Genomic DNA, 16909 nt, shown 5'->3' on the forward strand with positions numbered 1-16909 from the left:
AGTTCTCCCTATACAATGTGCAGGTTGCATTAGTATCTGGGATGTTTTTGTACAGTTTCTCCAAACTACAGTTTAAATACAGTATCAAAGACACAAAATACAACATCTGTCTCAAAGCAGGTTGTAATCAAGTAGCCTACAGTATAAAGAATATGCAACATAGTATGAGTGTATATACTGTATATTTATATATATACACACACTGCAGACAGTCACAACGTGAAGACTACCAAGGCCCCCCAAACTCCCAACTAAGCTGTTCTATTCACATTTAACAAGAATATTCAAAGATGCCATGAAACAGCAACCATAATACAAAAGTCACCAAAAATATATATGCCATTATGAAGAGCTACCAGGTTTTTTTCTTATATTTTCCTACTTTTAAATAAAGCATAAAAGGACTGGAAAACATATACAACATTGAACAACATTGTACACTGAAAAGGCATGTCCTGTATATAATCAAGATATCTTAAACCATTGCACATAAAAGGGATAACGTACAGAAAAGAAGAGGGCATGCTGAACTACAGATCAGAGCCAAGCTGGATGAAGAGTCATCGACAAATAAGGCCTTGAGACAGAACGCATCGCCAACTGAAGACATGCTCTCCACTTCACAGAACGATATGAACATGCAACTTCAGAAACAAACAGAAAGGAGCTTGAATAGAACCGGTCATTTGATATCAAAGCTTTGTTCCTTGTTTCACAGATCAAATGGGGTCCTTGCCTATTTGATTCACCTTCAGTCACATTTGAATAAAACAAAATTATACATTCGTTTGTTGTTGTTGTTTTTTTTTTTTTTTAATAGAATTCACCATTCCAAAGACAAAATTAAAACTTTTAAAACAACACCTGTCCATTTATTGCACACCATTGGTTCACAAAAATATTTTGGGCACTTTTGCGTTTCAACAAACAGCAGCATTTCATTATAAAAAAGTCGTTTGAATACAGACACCGAAGAAAACAGATGAAAAGCATGACATACAAATGGAGAATAGAAAACTTTTTTTTAAAATTTTGACATTGTGCAACTAGAGTTAATAGGTCCATTTACTAAGGCTAGCCTCTTAAATGCACAACATCATACAGTGTTTTAAGGGGCAAAACAACAGGACCCCTTTGCTAAATAGCATGGACCACTTTGAATGATTATCTCTTTCTTTTATTATGTGCAATTACTGATTGCCATGGCAAATCCCCAATGAGATAGAGAACATTTGGTCCTGTAGGAAAAAGCATGATTTGTACCCAGATAAAAAGGGCAAATGGCACAACTTCAAAAAAGTGACAGGATAGGATGGCGCAGGCTGACACGAGCTCCGTTAAGACAGCTCTCAGTGAATTTCACCGATCAGGACAGGGTAGTATTTGTGCCCTCGTCACAGCAATAATCATCTCTCCATTTACAATCAACCGTGTGTGTGAGGTCGTACATCCTGCTGTGATGATCCTAAGTGTCGGCTGTTTGCACTACTTTCAGGGGGCAACGGAAAACACAAGAAGATTTCACTGAACAAAATACCCAGTCACAGTCAGTAGCATTCAACTCATGGATTATCACCATGGGCATCATTACCTCCTCAGAATACAGGCACAACAATGTCCGAGTACACAATTACAACCATGTTGGCACAACACAGGTGACAGGAGGTGGAGGTTTAACCCAAAATCATCAAAGAAGTAAATGAAATTACTCAACTACTGCCAAACTGTGTTATTAGTTTAAGATGAAGGATAAACTCTTGCCTTACACAATATATTTAAGGTGTCATTTATGATTATTTAACTCACAGTATTTTGCATTCACACATTAGCATCTTCTTTTTGCTTCTAAAGCAACATTATCACATTAAAAAAAACCCAACAGCCTTGTAATCTGCTCTTGACTGAAACCCGGCCGTCACAGACAGCCGCCGCAATCGGTTTGCAGATTTTCTTAAATTTCAATCAGGGAATTTTTCACAATGTCGTTTTTTTCCCTTTGTGACAGATTGGGTGAAGAAGAAAAACAGGGTGCTGGTGGTTAATCCACACTTTTTAAATAACATCATAATGTTGGTTTGTCACACGAGGGTGACCTTTTAAAAAAAAGACAATCATGTTGTACCAAAGTGAGACGTCACTTCCACAGTCATGCAATATTCTAGCTCGTCAGCAACTGAATTTGAAAGCCGTGTCAGATGTCCATGTTCATAACATTTGACAAGCAGGCCCAACTTCAACTGGGATTAATGCTACATTACCACGTCTTAGAGCCTATTTGGGAATATAACACTGCACTTGTAAAAAATAACCCTTGTAACTCGAAATTTGAAATTTCTGTTTGACACAAATTTCAATCTTGTTTTGGCTCTTTTTTGGTCAGATTTTGCAGCAAAGGGTGCATCAGTGCTGATCCAAGTTTTTCTAAACTCTTAGAGTATAGTGTTTTGGAGATGCGAGGTTTGATTTAACAACAGTGTTCATTGAAAATAAAAAAATAGCTTGTAATAGGTCAGACAAATTACATAATGCACAACCGTCTTAAGGGAATACTCTGTCAATATAATTTCAAGTTTTAAACATTTAAAAATGAAATGTACTGTGTTCATGTAGATAAAAAGAAATGCACATACACACACCTGACATATCATATTTCACAACACCCAACATACACAGCATTCAAATAGTAAAACTACAGTACAAGCTATTGCAATATAGATAATATTGACATTTAACAGTTTGCCTATAGCGACGGCACTGAAGGAATAACACAGTCTCAGCCCATACAAACTAGCATTATCACTACAAATGAAACACAATGTTATTTTCTTTAGCTCAGTTTGCGAAGACTTGATTTGTCGCTGTTGGCAAAGTCAAGACCTCTTCACCCTCTACACGCTGCTTTGTTAAAATGGGAACTCTCAGGCACTTTCCAAATGTAGGGCAAGGCTTGTACTTTACAGACCTCAAATTGGCTAAGACAGAAACGACTTTAGCTAGTGCTGCATTCACGTCATATGGGAAAAGAAAAAAAAAACAAAAAACGACCTTCCTAAAGATGACTCTTAAAAAATACTGCTCTCTTGCTTCACTTGATAAATACTACTTTGAAACTCAGGTTTGGTGGCGGACTGAAGCCACGTTTATGACCTACTGAAATTTCACGTCACCATTGTGGAAAATGCTTCAGTCAAGTTTAGGAACTTTATAAGTCCAATAATAATTATATTACTCATTATCACTGCAAAGAAACAGAAGAATGATCATTTACTTTGCTGGATTTGGTTTGGTGTAAGAACATTACAACTCAAATGTGCACCTGTGTTACATGTGGAAAAACATCGTGGCAACTGAAGTCTGCAGAAAACTTCAACCGCGTCGTCTCGATGGCTTCACATGAAGACGTTTCAACATGTCCAAGCCGTCCCTTGAAGCCGCCAAGGCGTTTCAACAGATATTCCCATATGACATGACTGCAAAGTAAGACATGATGGGCAAGTAGAAGGCTCGAATCACTCTATGGTAATGGAAGCCAGCTCCTTGGCCTGGGCATGCTGCTGCTGCTGCTGCTGCTGCTGCTGCTGCTGCTGCTGCTCTTCTTCAAGCACCTCTGGTGAACTGCCTCCTACACTGTTGTCCATCTTGGTCTCCTCTGCCATGGCTGCCGTCTCCTCGGCGTCCATCTTGAGGGAGGCTGGGGCTTCCAGGGGGTCCAGGGGCTCGGGTGAAAGGAAGCCAGAGGAATTCTCACAATTCTGGGTGGAGGAGGAGACCTGGGAGATGACGGGCATCTGGACTGAGGAGGAGGAAGAGGCTGCATTGGTGGTGGAGGTGGAGGTGCTGCCCGGGTAGACGGGGTGATGTTGGGACTCCTCTAGCTCATACTGGACTCCCAGCGCCTCCTCCTCCTCCTGTACCTGGCTCAGGTAGTCGGGCACGAGGAAATCACTGCAAAAAAAATGGAGAGAATGAGAGGAGTCCTTTGAAAGTCCATTCACCTTGACACAAACTGTTGATTCAAACTGTACATGCTCGCAATTCAAAAAGTTTTAACCATTTCACAAGTATACATGCCTCAGGATACCAAAAATGGGCTGTCATTGACTAAAGAGGTCTCATCTACAGCTCCTCCTTCACTAAGTGATTTCCTACATTTCCCAGAATGCCACCCGAAAAAAGCTCTGGTATGTTGCGTCCACTCAAAGGTAGGTACGTGGGAACAGCTAACAGCTTGAAAGTTTGGTTATTGTCAGTGACTATGTTTACATGCACAAAACATTCTGGATTTTTCCCTGTTGATATCAATCATTCCTTTAAAAATGTTTGAAAGTAGGAGCACTTCTCTCTGTAACCTGAAACCTGGGCTTCTCTTCTGGGCAGCGTATCTACCGGCAGCCCTGCAAACTGTTGGCTGGTTGGTTTGTTTCCAACACACAGAGCTGACTGTAAACAGGTGAGATGCTGTGTGTTGTAAACTGTGGTAAAAATCCAAACTGAGACGCTTGTTCCAAATGCCCTGTGTACAAGTCCAAAGAACACCCATAAAAGTGGAATAATATCGGCATGTCGTATGCGTCTTAATTGGAAAGTGCTACAATTGGAATAAGGCCGATCTGGAATATCCAAACAGAACATGCTGTTTACGTGACGCCTATCGCATTTGGAATATCGTCACATTCAGATAATGTATGTGCATGAAAACGTAGACGTCGATAAACACAAAAAGTCTTGTGGCTGCACTGCGTTCTGCTCTGTGTATCACTGGTCAATTTTAGTGCAACCAATGCAGTGTGGCCGTGGTTGCAAACTAAATTTATCAGAGTTCCCAGTCCTCCAGCTTAACATGCACAGAAAACAGTGGGAATCGGAGCTCAGTATCCAGAGCAAACATTGAGGGTCGAGTGTAACTCTCGCCTGTGGCACAGATGACAGCTGGATCTGACAAACTGGTCTGCAAATCAGCAACGTAGAGAAAATTACAAAGTGGTTAACATATCTTTTTATGTGAAGACTGAGGGATGGAGTTAAGAGTCTGACTGGTTTCCAGAGAATTTTCCACACTGTTATGATCTCAGGCATAGACCTTCTACTATAAAACTTTTGAGGAGTCAATGGCCCGTTTGAGTCCTGCCGACCTGTGAGGGCTTGAGTTGATTAAGAAGTGGAAAAGTCTGGGAAATGAAAACACTCCTCGACTTTATAAAGACACTGTGTTCTGACTTTCACGAGGCTTTGTGGGCTGAGCTGCTGATAAAAAACAAACAACCCACTCTATGTGGTTAAGGAAAATCCATTCACATAGAAACAAATAGACATGACAAAATATTAAAGCTGTGTTTCGCAGTTATTGTACAACCAAACGTTTGAGCACATCTATAACGTTTTCAAGGTCTAACTGCTTCTCTCATGAAAAAAGAAAAGGTATAGTGTAAAATGAGTGAGTGTACAGTTTTGAAAAACTGTACAACTGACTTCTAACATTGGCAGAAAACTTAATTTGGGCTTTTTGCCATTTCCTCTCAATGATAAATACTAAATTAATGGTCCAACATTTTGCGAAATGTGCTTCATCACCTTCGTCCTGAGATGTAGTTGAGAAGGCTGACACCACTCTCATGTCCGTAAGGTAAATATGCTGCTACAGCCAGCAGCCAGTTAGCTTAGTCTAGCATAATTGGCCCCAACAAAGCAATAGTGTGGCTCATTACCCAGTGTGCAACAGTGAATTTTACTGCTGATTCTGTGCGGATTAAACAAACCAGATATTGGGCGTTATCAAATGAGCTTTAGTGGTGCTGCTTCGTCCCTGTTTCCAGTCTTAATGCTAAACTAAGCTAAGCAGCTGCTGAATCCAGCTACATAGTGACAGAACAGAGTGGTATCAATCTTCTCACTTACCTCCCGGGAAGGAATGAACCAGCAGATTTCCCAATATGTCAAACTATTCATTTAAACAAGTGAAATCAAATTAAAACTCTCTAATACACACAGCGAAATACTTCAGGTACACTTGATCTGAACATTCAAATCAGTCATGTCAAAACAGTTATACACAACCAGTCATAAAAGCAAAAACCATCAAATGAACCTCAGGTATTAGAGTCTAAACTGTAGTACTTTTCTGATCCAGGTGAGATCTGAGTAAATGATGGGGGTCAGTGCCCCCAGACTCCTCACCTGCTCTGGAAGTAGTTTGCTAGTTCGGACGCCTCATGGTTCAGACTCCTCAGGTGTACAATTAAATTGCCAGAGTTGGTGAACATGGCCCCGCACGTTTTGCACTCGTAAATCCGCGGCTTGCGGATTATGTGTCGGGAGACCCTCATGTGGTGCTTATATTCACCGAAGGACGTGAATGTGGCGCTACAAATCTGGCACCGGAAACAGCGTTTACCTTCGTGCTTCAGCCGATGCATCTTTAGGGAGTAGGCCCGTGTGAACTTTTTCCCACAGCGGTCACACTGGAAAGGCTTAATGCCTGGTGGGAGAGGAACAAACCAAAGTTCAGCTCATATGTACACTAGTTTGTGTGAGTGAGGTGAGGTAAGGTGAGGTGAGGTTACGGAGGGAGTTACTGACGACGTCAGCCTGAACTGTTTTCCAAATCACTGATTCCCAGAATGCCCAGAACAAAAAAACCTAAACCATTCATCACTAAGCTATATATATATATATATATTTATATACACACACACAAGTTGTAGGAAAGTACAGCCCCCCACTAGGTCAATGTCTATATAGTGTTAGCAACTGTACTGCTGATAATAACAACTCTCTTTGCCTTTCAATCCATATCACCATTTTAAATATGCAGATATTCAATGTAGAAATTCTACGTCTAATTTCTTATCAAATACTTTATTGGAAAAATTATTTTCCACTTGCTAAGTCAAGAACAAAACATGTAGGTGGAAGATTTGCTCCACAGAAAATATGTAATCCATCTGATAAACTTTAGTTTTTAATCAATCTCAGCTCTTCGGACTCACTTTTTTCTTTTTTTAAAAAAAGGCAAGATACACATGTATGTATTTTGTAGGCTGTCCATGGTGTTGCAGCAGCTAATCACAGTCATGTTGAGTAAATGACACAGACTCATGCCTTACTTTGTTTAAATGAGGGACGTCTTTCCCAAAGTTCACAGAATCTACACTGAACTCTGCCATTGTTTTTTCACAGCAGAGTAAACGAGCTCTATTCTCTGTCACTACTTTTATTTTCACTGTTTCAAATGACACACGCACAATTTAACACTACATACTTACACTTTCCCCACGTTGTGTTGTCTTGTAGGCTTAATTGTCTATCCAACTATATGACGACCCATCATGCCTTTCTCTATGACCTCTCTTGTCTGGTTACTGAGTTTGAGCAAAGAGCCAAGTGTAAGAAACATGGTGGCTTCACAATCCATACTAGACTAATTAAATGTACACATGTGATTCTGCTCTGTGCGTACCTGGTGTAACTCTCACTTATTTCTCATGTTTTCTCTTCTGGACTCTCTCCACCACAGCGCCATGACCGAGGATCAGTGTGTCTTATGGTCAACTGATCCTACTAGACAGAGACACTGCTGCCTCTCCTAAAGTGGATTTCCCTGCATATGATTGTTGAGTCTTTGCTTAAAATATTGAGTCTACAAAGCTTTTTTGTCCTTTCATACAGAAGTGACAACAACATCTGATCTGTGTTTAAGATGGATGAAATATGTTTGTGGTCCAACTCAACTGTAACTGCACTGGAAGTATTTTCACATCCAAAATATCTGTACTCTGACGTGTGCAGGTTTTGATTTCATGGCCTCTCTATCCCAGGACATTTGCTGGCCTACTAAACCTACTTATGGTATTGTTTTGCAATCTCACTTGACTTCTGATGTAATTTAACATTTCAAATCCAAGATTAAATTCAACAGTGTTGTAATATGAGCAAATGACACCGACACATCAACTTGTACAATTTCTACATGATCTAAAAATAAGCAAAGACTGAAAATCCAAAACATCCAACAGACACATTTTTCCTAAGATACACAGTCTAAACTGGTTTTCCTTCCTTCTTTTACTTTTGTAACACATTGACTCACAGTGGCTGTAATTTGCCTTTTTTTTTTTTAAACACCAAAAACATAAAAACCTTGAATGCCAATGTGAAAACAAATCTTTGAAAATTGTCTTAAACACAAATATAAAACCTTTTAAAGCTTAACTATGATGCAACTTATAGGGAAAGTCCACCAGTTTAACAAAGTGTTTCCAGGTGTTGGGGAATACTACAGAATATGTCAAGTCTGAAAAATGTCCTCAAGTGATGTCACCTGAGTCAGCATCAGTGGGGCTGAAGACTACATTAACAGCAACACAAGTACGGACAAATCTCTCGGCCAAATGTTGGCATTCTAGTTGCATTATGGGTAATGCGGGGGGCAGGCCTTGACAGTGGAGAAGAATGTGTGAATTTTTTTCAGGCAAGTTAGAGGAGTTTGGCAATGTTATAAGAGTGCAATGCTAATTCTGTGAAGACACAGACTTCTGTGAAGATTCAAACGCTTTAACCATTTGAGTTTGAGTGTTTGTGTTTTTAACTGTTAAAAAAAAAAAAAGTCAAATAATTACGTCGACTGTCAGTCATGTGTGTGAAGAAGTCATGTGGTGGAGCTGAATGAATTAAGCACAGTGTACAACCTGTGGTGTTTCAACCTACACTGAGGGACATTATGTTACTTTCAAGACTTTCCAAAGATCAATACTTCAATTTCCATTTTCCCCAGTTGGCATACCGGAGTGTATGAGCATGTGCTGCTTCAGGTTTTGAATGCGTGTGAATCTGACTCCGCAGGTTGGACACTGGAAGGGCCTGTCGGGGCCGTTGGTGCCGGGCCTGGCTGAGGGGCTGATGTAGAGGTGGTATGGATACTGTATGCCTTCTAACCTAAAGACACAAAGAGAGGAAACATCAAAGTGATATTCAAAACGGAGTTCGCTCTCATTGAAAAACTAAGCTGTCCCTACATGAGTACAAGAAACACCTACTTCGACATGCCAATTATCCAGAGTACTCTGCTTATTTCCTTGCACATTAAAAACTGTGGCTCGGAGGGGAAAAAAGGGCCCACTATGAACTATGTCGAGCGAGCGGTATATTAAAAAAATTGTTTCAGAACATTTGCTCAACACTGACATGTTGACGGTGATAATGATACGCGTCAGATCGTCTGGCGGTTGACGTGCACAGACTTCCAGTCAGACGCCACGTTAACTTGCACATAAAACGTATCACGTGTGTGGCTCGAGGCTTTTACAGTTCTTTGTATTATAGTGCATCATGTCTTCAACATTTCAGCATGACGTCTCAATTTATTACCTACACAGGTGTGGCTCAGACACATAGTTACAAGGTTTATGTCTATATAGTGTATTCTTTACTGCCTTTGACTTGCCTCAGTGCAAGTTGTAACAAATTGTGATACCTTTCATCATCCTCTGCATGTCCTCCAGTGTTAGAGGTGCTCTGCATTGATGGCAAGCTCTCAGACACTCCCTCATCCATCGACCCTGGACAGAGGAAGCAAAGGAGTTACTCATGTGAGCCGTCTACTGAATTTCCACTGAATTGAAGATTAGACTAATATACTGTAGGACTTTGAGGGCTAATCCCATCTTTAAGATTTGATGATGCTGGATTCCAATTCACTGTGCTACTCAGCAGTTTAGGAAAAAATGACGTGAAGTGTTTCCATTTTCTTTTTATTCGTGGCAGGCCGGAAAAGTCTTTCAAACAGCATTTGGGCCATCAGATAATAAACCTTTCCATTCAGCCCAACACAAATACAAATCTTGTGGCTGGGTGAGACAGGTTTGGTTGCGTGTGATAAGTGTGTTAACTGGGTCAGGACACACCCTCCATCAAAACACTGACACCAGCACGCTGATATGGGATTCAACAGCATCTGTAAGCCAATACATCCACATGTCTATTGGCTGATTGTGAAGTAGTTTGAAACAACAAACCACACATGCAGCATTAACTGGCCATTTGCCAAGTCCCATCTAACAGTGACAGGTACACCACTGAAATTATTAGCAATTACTGACATGATGAATCTTAGATTTCGCAAAGAAAACAATATTTTTGCAGTTAATTGTTTTAAAAGTAAGTAACCTGCACAATCTTACATATGCACTTTATGGTTTGGATGCTTACTATACAAAAATATACCTGGAGAAGCAACACTGAATCTTTAATGTAATGTCTTTTTTTCAACAGTATGCATCATTTTAGCAAGGGAAATGGATTTGAGGATAAAGACTAACCAATGAGTATGGCAAACATGACGACTCACTGATGCAGTCACATCTTGGCTCCCACATGGAGGATGTCAATCATGATCATGATTGACAATCATGGTATTTTTCTAAAGTAGCCTGTAACCCCACATTACTCAGTAACATGCCCTTTGCCTTCAGGGGTCTGGTATAGTTTACTACTGTAGGTATTTAGCAGGACATGCTAATGATAACAGCTTACATTAGAGCAGACACTTCTTCTTCTTTACACTATAGTTCTTATATTTTTGGATTTGAAGAGACTAAAAAGATAGAACCCTACAAATGCTTTATATAAAAAGGTTGATACAGACGCACGCCTCTAAGAGAGGCAGAGATCACAGGCTAACAGAGCCGCTGTGCGTAGTTAATGGTGCTAAGCTATGATCGGACAGTCGCTGTTTGGTTTAGAGAGCAGCCGATTCTAAGTGCTGTGGGTTAGTTAGATAAGGTGCATAACCCCACCTATAGAGGAGGACTGTGGACTGATGAGGAGCTCCTCCTGAACCTGTTCGCTCCCTGGCACTGTCTGCTGGTCGCTCAGCGAGCTCTGGGAGGCACTGACCGGCTGCGAGGACGCCTCTTGGACCTCCTCGTCACTGAGACGCTCCACCTTCACCCTCACATCTTCCTCCTCTGCCGGGACTGGTGACGACACCGCCTTGGAGCTCTCACACGTTAGAAAGTCACTGAGCCGCCGGCCAACTACCACCTCTGAGGTCCCTGGGGTGCCCTGCTCTAAACAACGAGGGCTCTCTGGGAGCTTTGATTTGTCTGAGTGGAACCTCCGGTCGATACCAAATGGGAAAGTCCATGGGAAGGCCAGGGAGGACTCCACGGGCTGAGCTGTGCTGTCTGAGAATGAGGGGGATGGGTTGGGGATCTGAGGGGAGGTGGTGACCATCTGTGTAGTGCATTTGAGGGGACTCTCAGGTGATGCCATTGTTACAAAGGTTTTGCGTTTCCGTCGCGATTCGCGGCATATAGGAACGTTCCTCTCCATCACGCTGCAGTCGGAAGAAACAGGTGACACACTGCCATCCAATGGTGTCAGGGCACAGTTTGATGAGGCGCTCTCTGGTGCTGATTCATGCGGTTTATCTGCCGTCATGTTGTTGTTGTTGTTGTTGTTACCCGGGCTCCACAGAATGCTGGACTTCATGAACTCTGAACATGTGCTCGCCACAGCAAACATCTGCATGTAACTTGCAGCTGCCAGGACATCAATGATATTCTCTGTGCTAATGGAGAGGGTAGACGTGTAGGCATATTCCAGCAGAGGAGCGAAGCCACTAACGGTCACGTGATGAAGGTCCAACACAAACTTGTCCTCCTCCTCTGGCCGGCCCACAAGTTTGGAGCGGAAGAACTCACTGCAGCAGGCCAGGACCACCTTGTGGGCCAGGAAGAGCTTGTCTTGGACCCGGATGGTGACATCACATAAGTGGCCCTCGTTGCGTAAAGCATTGAGCTTCTCCAGCATCTCCTGGCTGTGGGAGGTCGAGCTGTGGGTGAAGGTTTTCACCCCCATGTTGGAGTTAGTTTCTGGCTGTGTACAGGAAATATGTCCTGCAGAGAGAAGGAGGGGAAAAAACAAACTTCAGTTTGCAAAAGCTAAACCATACGAACTGTGTCACAGGAGACAAAGATCCACTTCTGCTAGGAAAAGGAAAAAATGTAAATAAAAAATATTTCTGCTAAAGTTTGTCACTCTTTTGTGTAAAGTGCTTGACATTATTATTGTTTGTATATAGCAATGTCAATGTGTCTAATGATTACATAACTAAACACACCCCGGCTCGAGCAGTTAGGAAATCAGGTGTGAAATAACAGATGTCAGTGGGCTTACACATAACCACTCAACTAGAAATCAATAATTAAAAAGACAGAATGGGATGTCAAATATCACTCTGCAAAACACCAATCCCACGGCAAAGACAGGATGGAAAAACCAAGCACTGCGGAAGGCAGTGGGTGTAGGCAGAGCGAAATACTAAGGTGATCTCTGAGGGGAAGGCAAGGTATTGGGGGGGCGGGGGGGGATAAAAAGGAGGGTAAGGAGCACGGAGGACAAAATGCCAAGTTACGTAACAACAATCAAAGCAGATGCGCAGCGATGCGAGCCAGACCCATGTGGAGGCCAGTGCACTACAGGATGCTCAGCAGCTGTCTGCGAGACATGTGGATTCTCTGAGGCATGAGATTTTCCATCAAACAAAAGCTCAAGTGAAGGGGCTCTCGCAGGGGGAGCGCGCTCCCTTTTACACACACACACACAGGCCAGAGGAAAGTACTCCTAGGCTATGTTGGCCCAGTAAAGACAAAGTGAGTTATAGACCTGGGCTGTGGAGGTGCAACAGGAGAGTGTCTTGCTCGCACCAGCAAACAGGGCTATGAGAAAAGAACTTTAATTCAACCACAGGGTTTTCTCAAAGATAAAATGTCTCCTGTAGGACAATTATCTTGGTACATGATCTCTTTTAAATTCTTCCTGACAAAAAAAAAGTAATGTTCATGAAGAGTCCAGGAACGTGAGAAGACAATAATGCATACAAATCAAGCACGATGTGACTTTTTCAAAATTATACTACATCACCCCTTAGCTTAAAGTAAAGTCAGGACAACTATTCAACAACAAATGTCAGATTTTCCTTTGAGAAGTAAAAACAACTGCATTTTGCTTAACCCTTTCATCCAAGTTAATGTCTTAAGAGTCGTGTGGTGATTCAAACATGCAGAAATCCTCACATCTCTCCCCTCCTTGCCTCGCTGTGAAGCAATGACAGCATGTTTCATAACCAGAGAATCATACAGTGACTATGATCACGATAAATTCAAAAAGAAAAACAACATGTGAGGATTTGCTGACTGTGCTCCGCTTGTTTTCTCTTTTGGTCATCACTGGGGCACTTTTTATACTCAAAAATCATCTGATTCACCAGCTATTGTGGAACTAAGAGTCAGCAACAACAGTAAACTCACTAAAATAACTAATCAAATTCACCACGAAAATATTTATGATGGCGACAGGGCAGGAGGAGGCGTAGCCTTCAACCTGGTACTTTCACTCGTACAAGCAAGTAGAGCAGAAGAGCCGAGAGTCTCCCGGAGGACAGAAAGTCTGTTTGTGAGTGAGACACTGGGGCTAAAAACCTCAGGAACAACATGCTGAACAAACATGTTTGCAGCAACTATCCCAGTACAGCTAACACCAGCTAGCACCGTCAAGTGTCAGGACATGAAAAAACATCCGGTTTACTGCCAAAATAAAAGACAAGAGCTCACGATGAAACACTTTATAACGTAGCATTAATACCGATCAAGCCGTTTTGAAACGTCGTTCAGCATGACAACACGTTAGCATCGTGAATACTATAACTGACTTATCAAAATGTAATAGTTACAAATAGTTTGTGTGCAACTCAACATTAAGTAGCTCTGACCCGTTTGTTAGCACCTACCCACTGTTCAGTTCAGATTCACTCCGCGATTTCAACACTATCTTTACATTTTGTCACATTTATTGATAAGCACAGCCCACTACTACACTACACGCAAAAGAAATGTATTTAAGTACAGGTAGTACAGTGAGTCTAACAGTTTGCTCCTCTTATTTTGAAGCCGTATTGTTCGTGTTTCCGGTGTATCCGTCGGTAACACTGTACTGTTTGACACAGCTGCTGTGTATTAGCTAGGAGCCGTTAGCTACTAAGCTAGCACTAGCAGACACATCATAGTAATATCAGTTGGTTCCTTTGTCCTGACCAAAGCTTACACAGCAAAGTAGCCATAACAAAGTGAACACAGCCGGGTTATCGCTGTCAGACAGACTGTGCAGTGGGAATTTACCTTCTGGGAAGAGGCCCGTGATAACGGCGGGGCCTCGGGATGCAAATAGCAGCGATACTCGGAGACAGCGGTGTGCCGTGCCGCTTCACTCCGACCACTCACATTCCCTGCGCTTCTCAGGCAGTTGTCAGCCTGCCAGCCGCCAAAACTCACAGTTTAACTAACGCTCACATGAATTCACATCACAACAGGCTGAAGTTGAAAGTTTCCGAGGTGCAGTTTTCATTCCTTTGTGCTCCCCGCTGTCCTTTCTGCGCTGTATTTGTATCCCCACAATGCAATGCGCATGCACTGTACTGTAAGAAACAGGAAGTGTCACATTTAGCAACATGTACAGCACGACGGCCAACACTGCAACACTGCAACACTGCCCCCCCCCCCCCCCCCCCCCCCCCCCCCCCAGTCTGTAGCATTAAACATAAAGTTTAGCTGGCAGACCTGGGAACCCACTCATCTCGTGCACAAAGCCATTATGTGCTGCAAACACGTTTCTGCTCTCCACATTGTGCCTCTTGTGTAATGTGACCAGTTGCTGAATGTTAGTCATACTTAATGTCATTTTATCTTCATTTAACTATCTAGGTAATTTGGCAAAGACTACACAACAGCTGCTAGACAACCTTGTTTTAATAGAGTGTGCATGTGTTGATGTTTTACTTTTTAAGTGATTCATATTCACACCTTAAACTGTGTCATACAACAGTTGTCTTTAATGAGGTGATTTTTGGTTATTAATGAGTGTCTAAAAAAGTAAATAAACCTTTGAGTGTATTCCAAACAATATGAAAAGGTAGCACAACTCAAATTTCCAAGTCAAGGAGGACAAAATACTCACGTTTAATTTGTTAATTTGGCTCTCATCACAATAGAAGAACACTTTTTTCTCCTGTGATTTTGGTCCCTACTTTATATTTCTGAATGTCATTATATTAGATTAGATTAGATATTATTTTATTAGTTCCATGGTGGGGAAATGTACAGTGTTCCACCAGCAAAAGCACGCGGCAAAAGTAATAAATAATAAACTAATAGACAAACCTTATAAACAAGAAGAGATAAAAAAAAGTGCACAATTTAAAAATCGGCAGAGCCTTCAGCTATCAGGCTCCTCTCCTGTGGAACCTCCTTCCAGTTTGGGTTCAGGGGGCAGACACCCTCTCTACATTTAAGAGTAGACTAAAAACCTTCCTTTTTGACAAGGCATATAGTTAAGGGCTGGATCAGGCCTTAGACCAGCCCCTAGTTATGCTGCTAGAGGCTTAGACTGCCGGGGGAATCCCATGATGCACTGGGCTCCTCTCTCCTCCTCTTCCTCTCCATCATTATGTCTCATGTCCACTTAATGTCTGCCACTAACTTGCTGTCTTCCCCGGAGCCTTTCTGTGCTTTTCTCATCTCTCTGGTTCCTGTGGATCCTGTGGATCCTGTGGATCCTGGTCCTGGCTCTCCTGCTGTGGTTCTCTGGTTCCTGTGGATCCTGGTCCTGGTTCTCCTGCTGTGGTTCTCTGGTTCCTGTGGATCCTGGTCCTGCTGCTGTGGTTCTCAGGTTCCTGTGGATCCTGGTCCTGGTTCTCCTGCTGTGGTTCTCTGGTTCCTGTGGATCCTGGTCCTGGTTCTGCTGCTGTGGTTCTCTGGCTTCATGAATCACTGCTGCAGATCGTCAGCCACTCGTCATGTTTTTCAACGCTACCATAGTGCTAATTTATTAGTCACACTCCTATTGTCAGTGCTATAGCTGCTGTTAGTACGTTGGTTGCTGTTTGTGTTGTCTCTGTCTCTCTCTCTCTCTCTCTGTCTCTCTCTCTGTCTCTCTCTCTCTCTCTCTCTGTCTCTCTCTCTCTCTCTCTCTCTCTCTCTCTCTCTCTCTCTCTCTCTCTCTCTCTCTGTCCAACCTCCACCCAACACAGACCCTGACAGAAAGCCGCCCACATTGATCCTGGGTCTGTTCCAGGTTTCTTCCTGTTAAAGGGGAGTTCTTCCTCCACTGTGTCCTAATATAATACCTGATGCTGCTCATGTGGGGATTCTTGAATCCTTAATGTTGAATTCCTGAATCGTTGGGTCTCTCTCTAATAAAAGAGTCTGGTGTAGACCTGCTCTTTATGGAAAGAGTCTTGAGATAACACTGTTATGAATTGGCGCTATATAAATAAAGATTGATTGATAAATATGTTAGAATGTTGTCGGGCTAATCCCAGCTGACGTTGGGCGAGAGGCAGGGTTCACCCTGGACTGGTCGCCAGACAATCACAGGGCCGACACACAGAGACAGTCAACCATTCACATTCACACTCACATCTATGGGCAATTAACAGAACCCAGTTAACCCAACCTGCATGTCTTTGGACTGTGGGAGGAAGCCAGAGTACCAGGCTCTCTGCAAACTCCTCAGATCCATGGATTCGAACCTGGAACCTTCTTGCTATGAGGCAACAGTGCTAACCACCATCATGCTTCCCAACAGAATAAGATTGACATTAAAAATAGGATATAATCAAGTCGCTGTGGTTGTCCGTTACATGGAGGTTCCTCCCAAACCACAGCCACTGAGTATGCTTTTATATGGCTGCCTTTATTACGTCTGAGCAGAGAAGTTATTCCAATGTGGGAGGATTTTACTGAACATCTTAAGGGGTTTCAGTTTGTAAAACCAGCAATGAAATCTGCCTCGCCCTGCTTTTAAAAGCTACCACCCCCCCTAAAAGGATTCCATTAGTCTAGCCATCATTGGTGGT

General features: G+C 42.4%; 1 protein-coding gene across 2 annotated transcripts; it reads right to left on the minus strand.

The window, feature by feature from the left end:
* Window positions 1-2175: 2175 nt before the first annotated feature.
* Window positions 2176-14454, minus strand: zbtb44 (zinc finger and BTB domain containing 44). 2 transcript variants are annotated; one of them, XM_070828738.1, is made up of 7 exons: window positions 14175-14454; window positions 10791-11894; window positions 9470-9554; window positions 8780-8931; window positions 6175-6475; window positions 3606-3945; window positions 2176-3575 (listed from the first exon to the last, which is right to left on the minus strand). In XM_070828738.1, exons 2-7 carry the CDS (start codon window positions 11854-11856, stop codon window positions 3510-3512), a joined length of 2010 nt encoding a protein of 669 aa, XP_070684839.1. In that variant the 5' UTR covers window positions 11857-11894; window positions 14175-14454; the 3' UTR covers window positions 2176-3509. The 2 variants fall into 2 exon arrangements, with proteins under 2 accessions (XP_070684839.1, XP_070684838.1); XM_070828737.1 differs by having other exon boundaries at window positions 2176-3945.
* Between the last annotated feature and the right edge of the window lie 2455 nt (window positions 14455-16909).

Source organism: Pempheris klunzingeri, chromosome 4, assembly GCF_042242105.1.
Source record: "Pempheris klunzingeri isolate RE-2024b chromosome 4, fPemKlu1.hap1, whole genome shotgun sequence".
Taxonomy (NCBI): Eukaryota; Metazoa; Chordata; class Actinopteri; order Acropomatiformes; family Pempheridae; genus Pempheris; species Pempheris klunzingeri.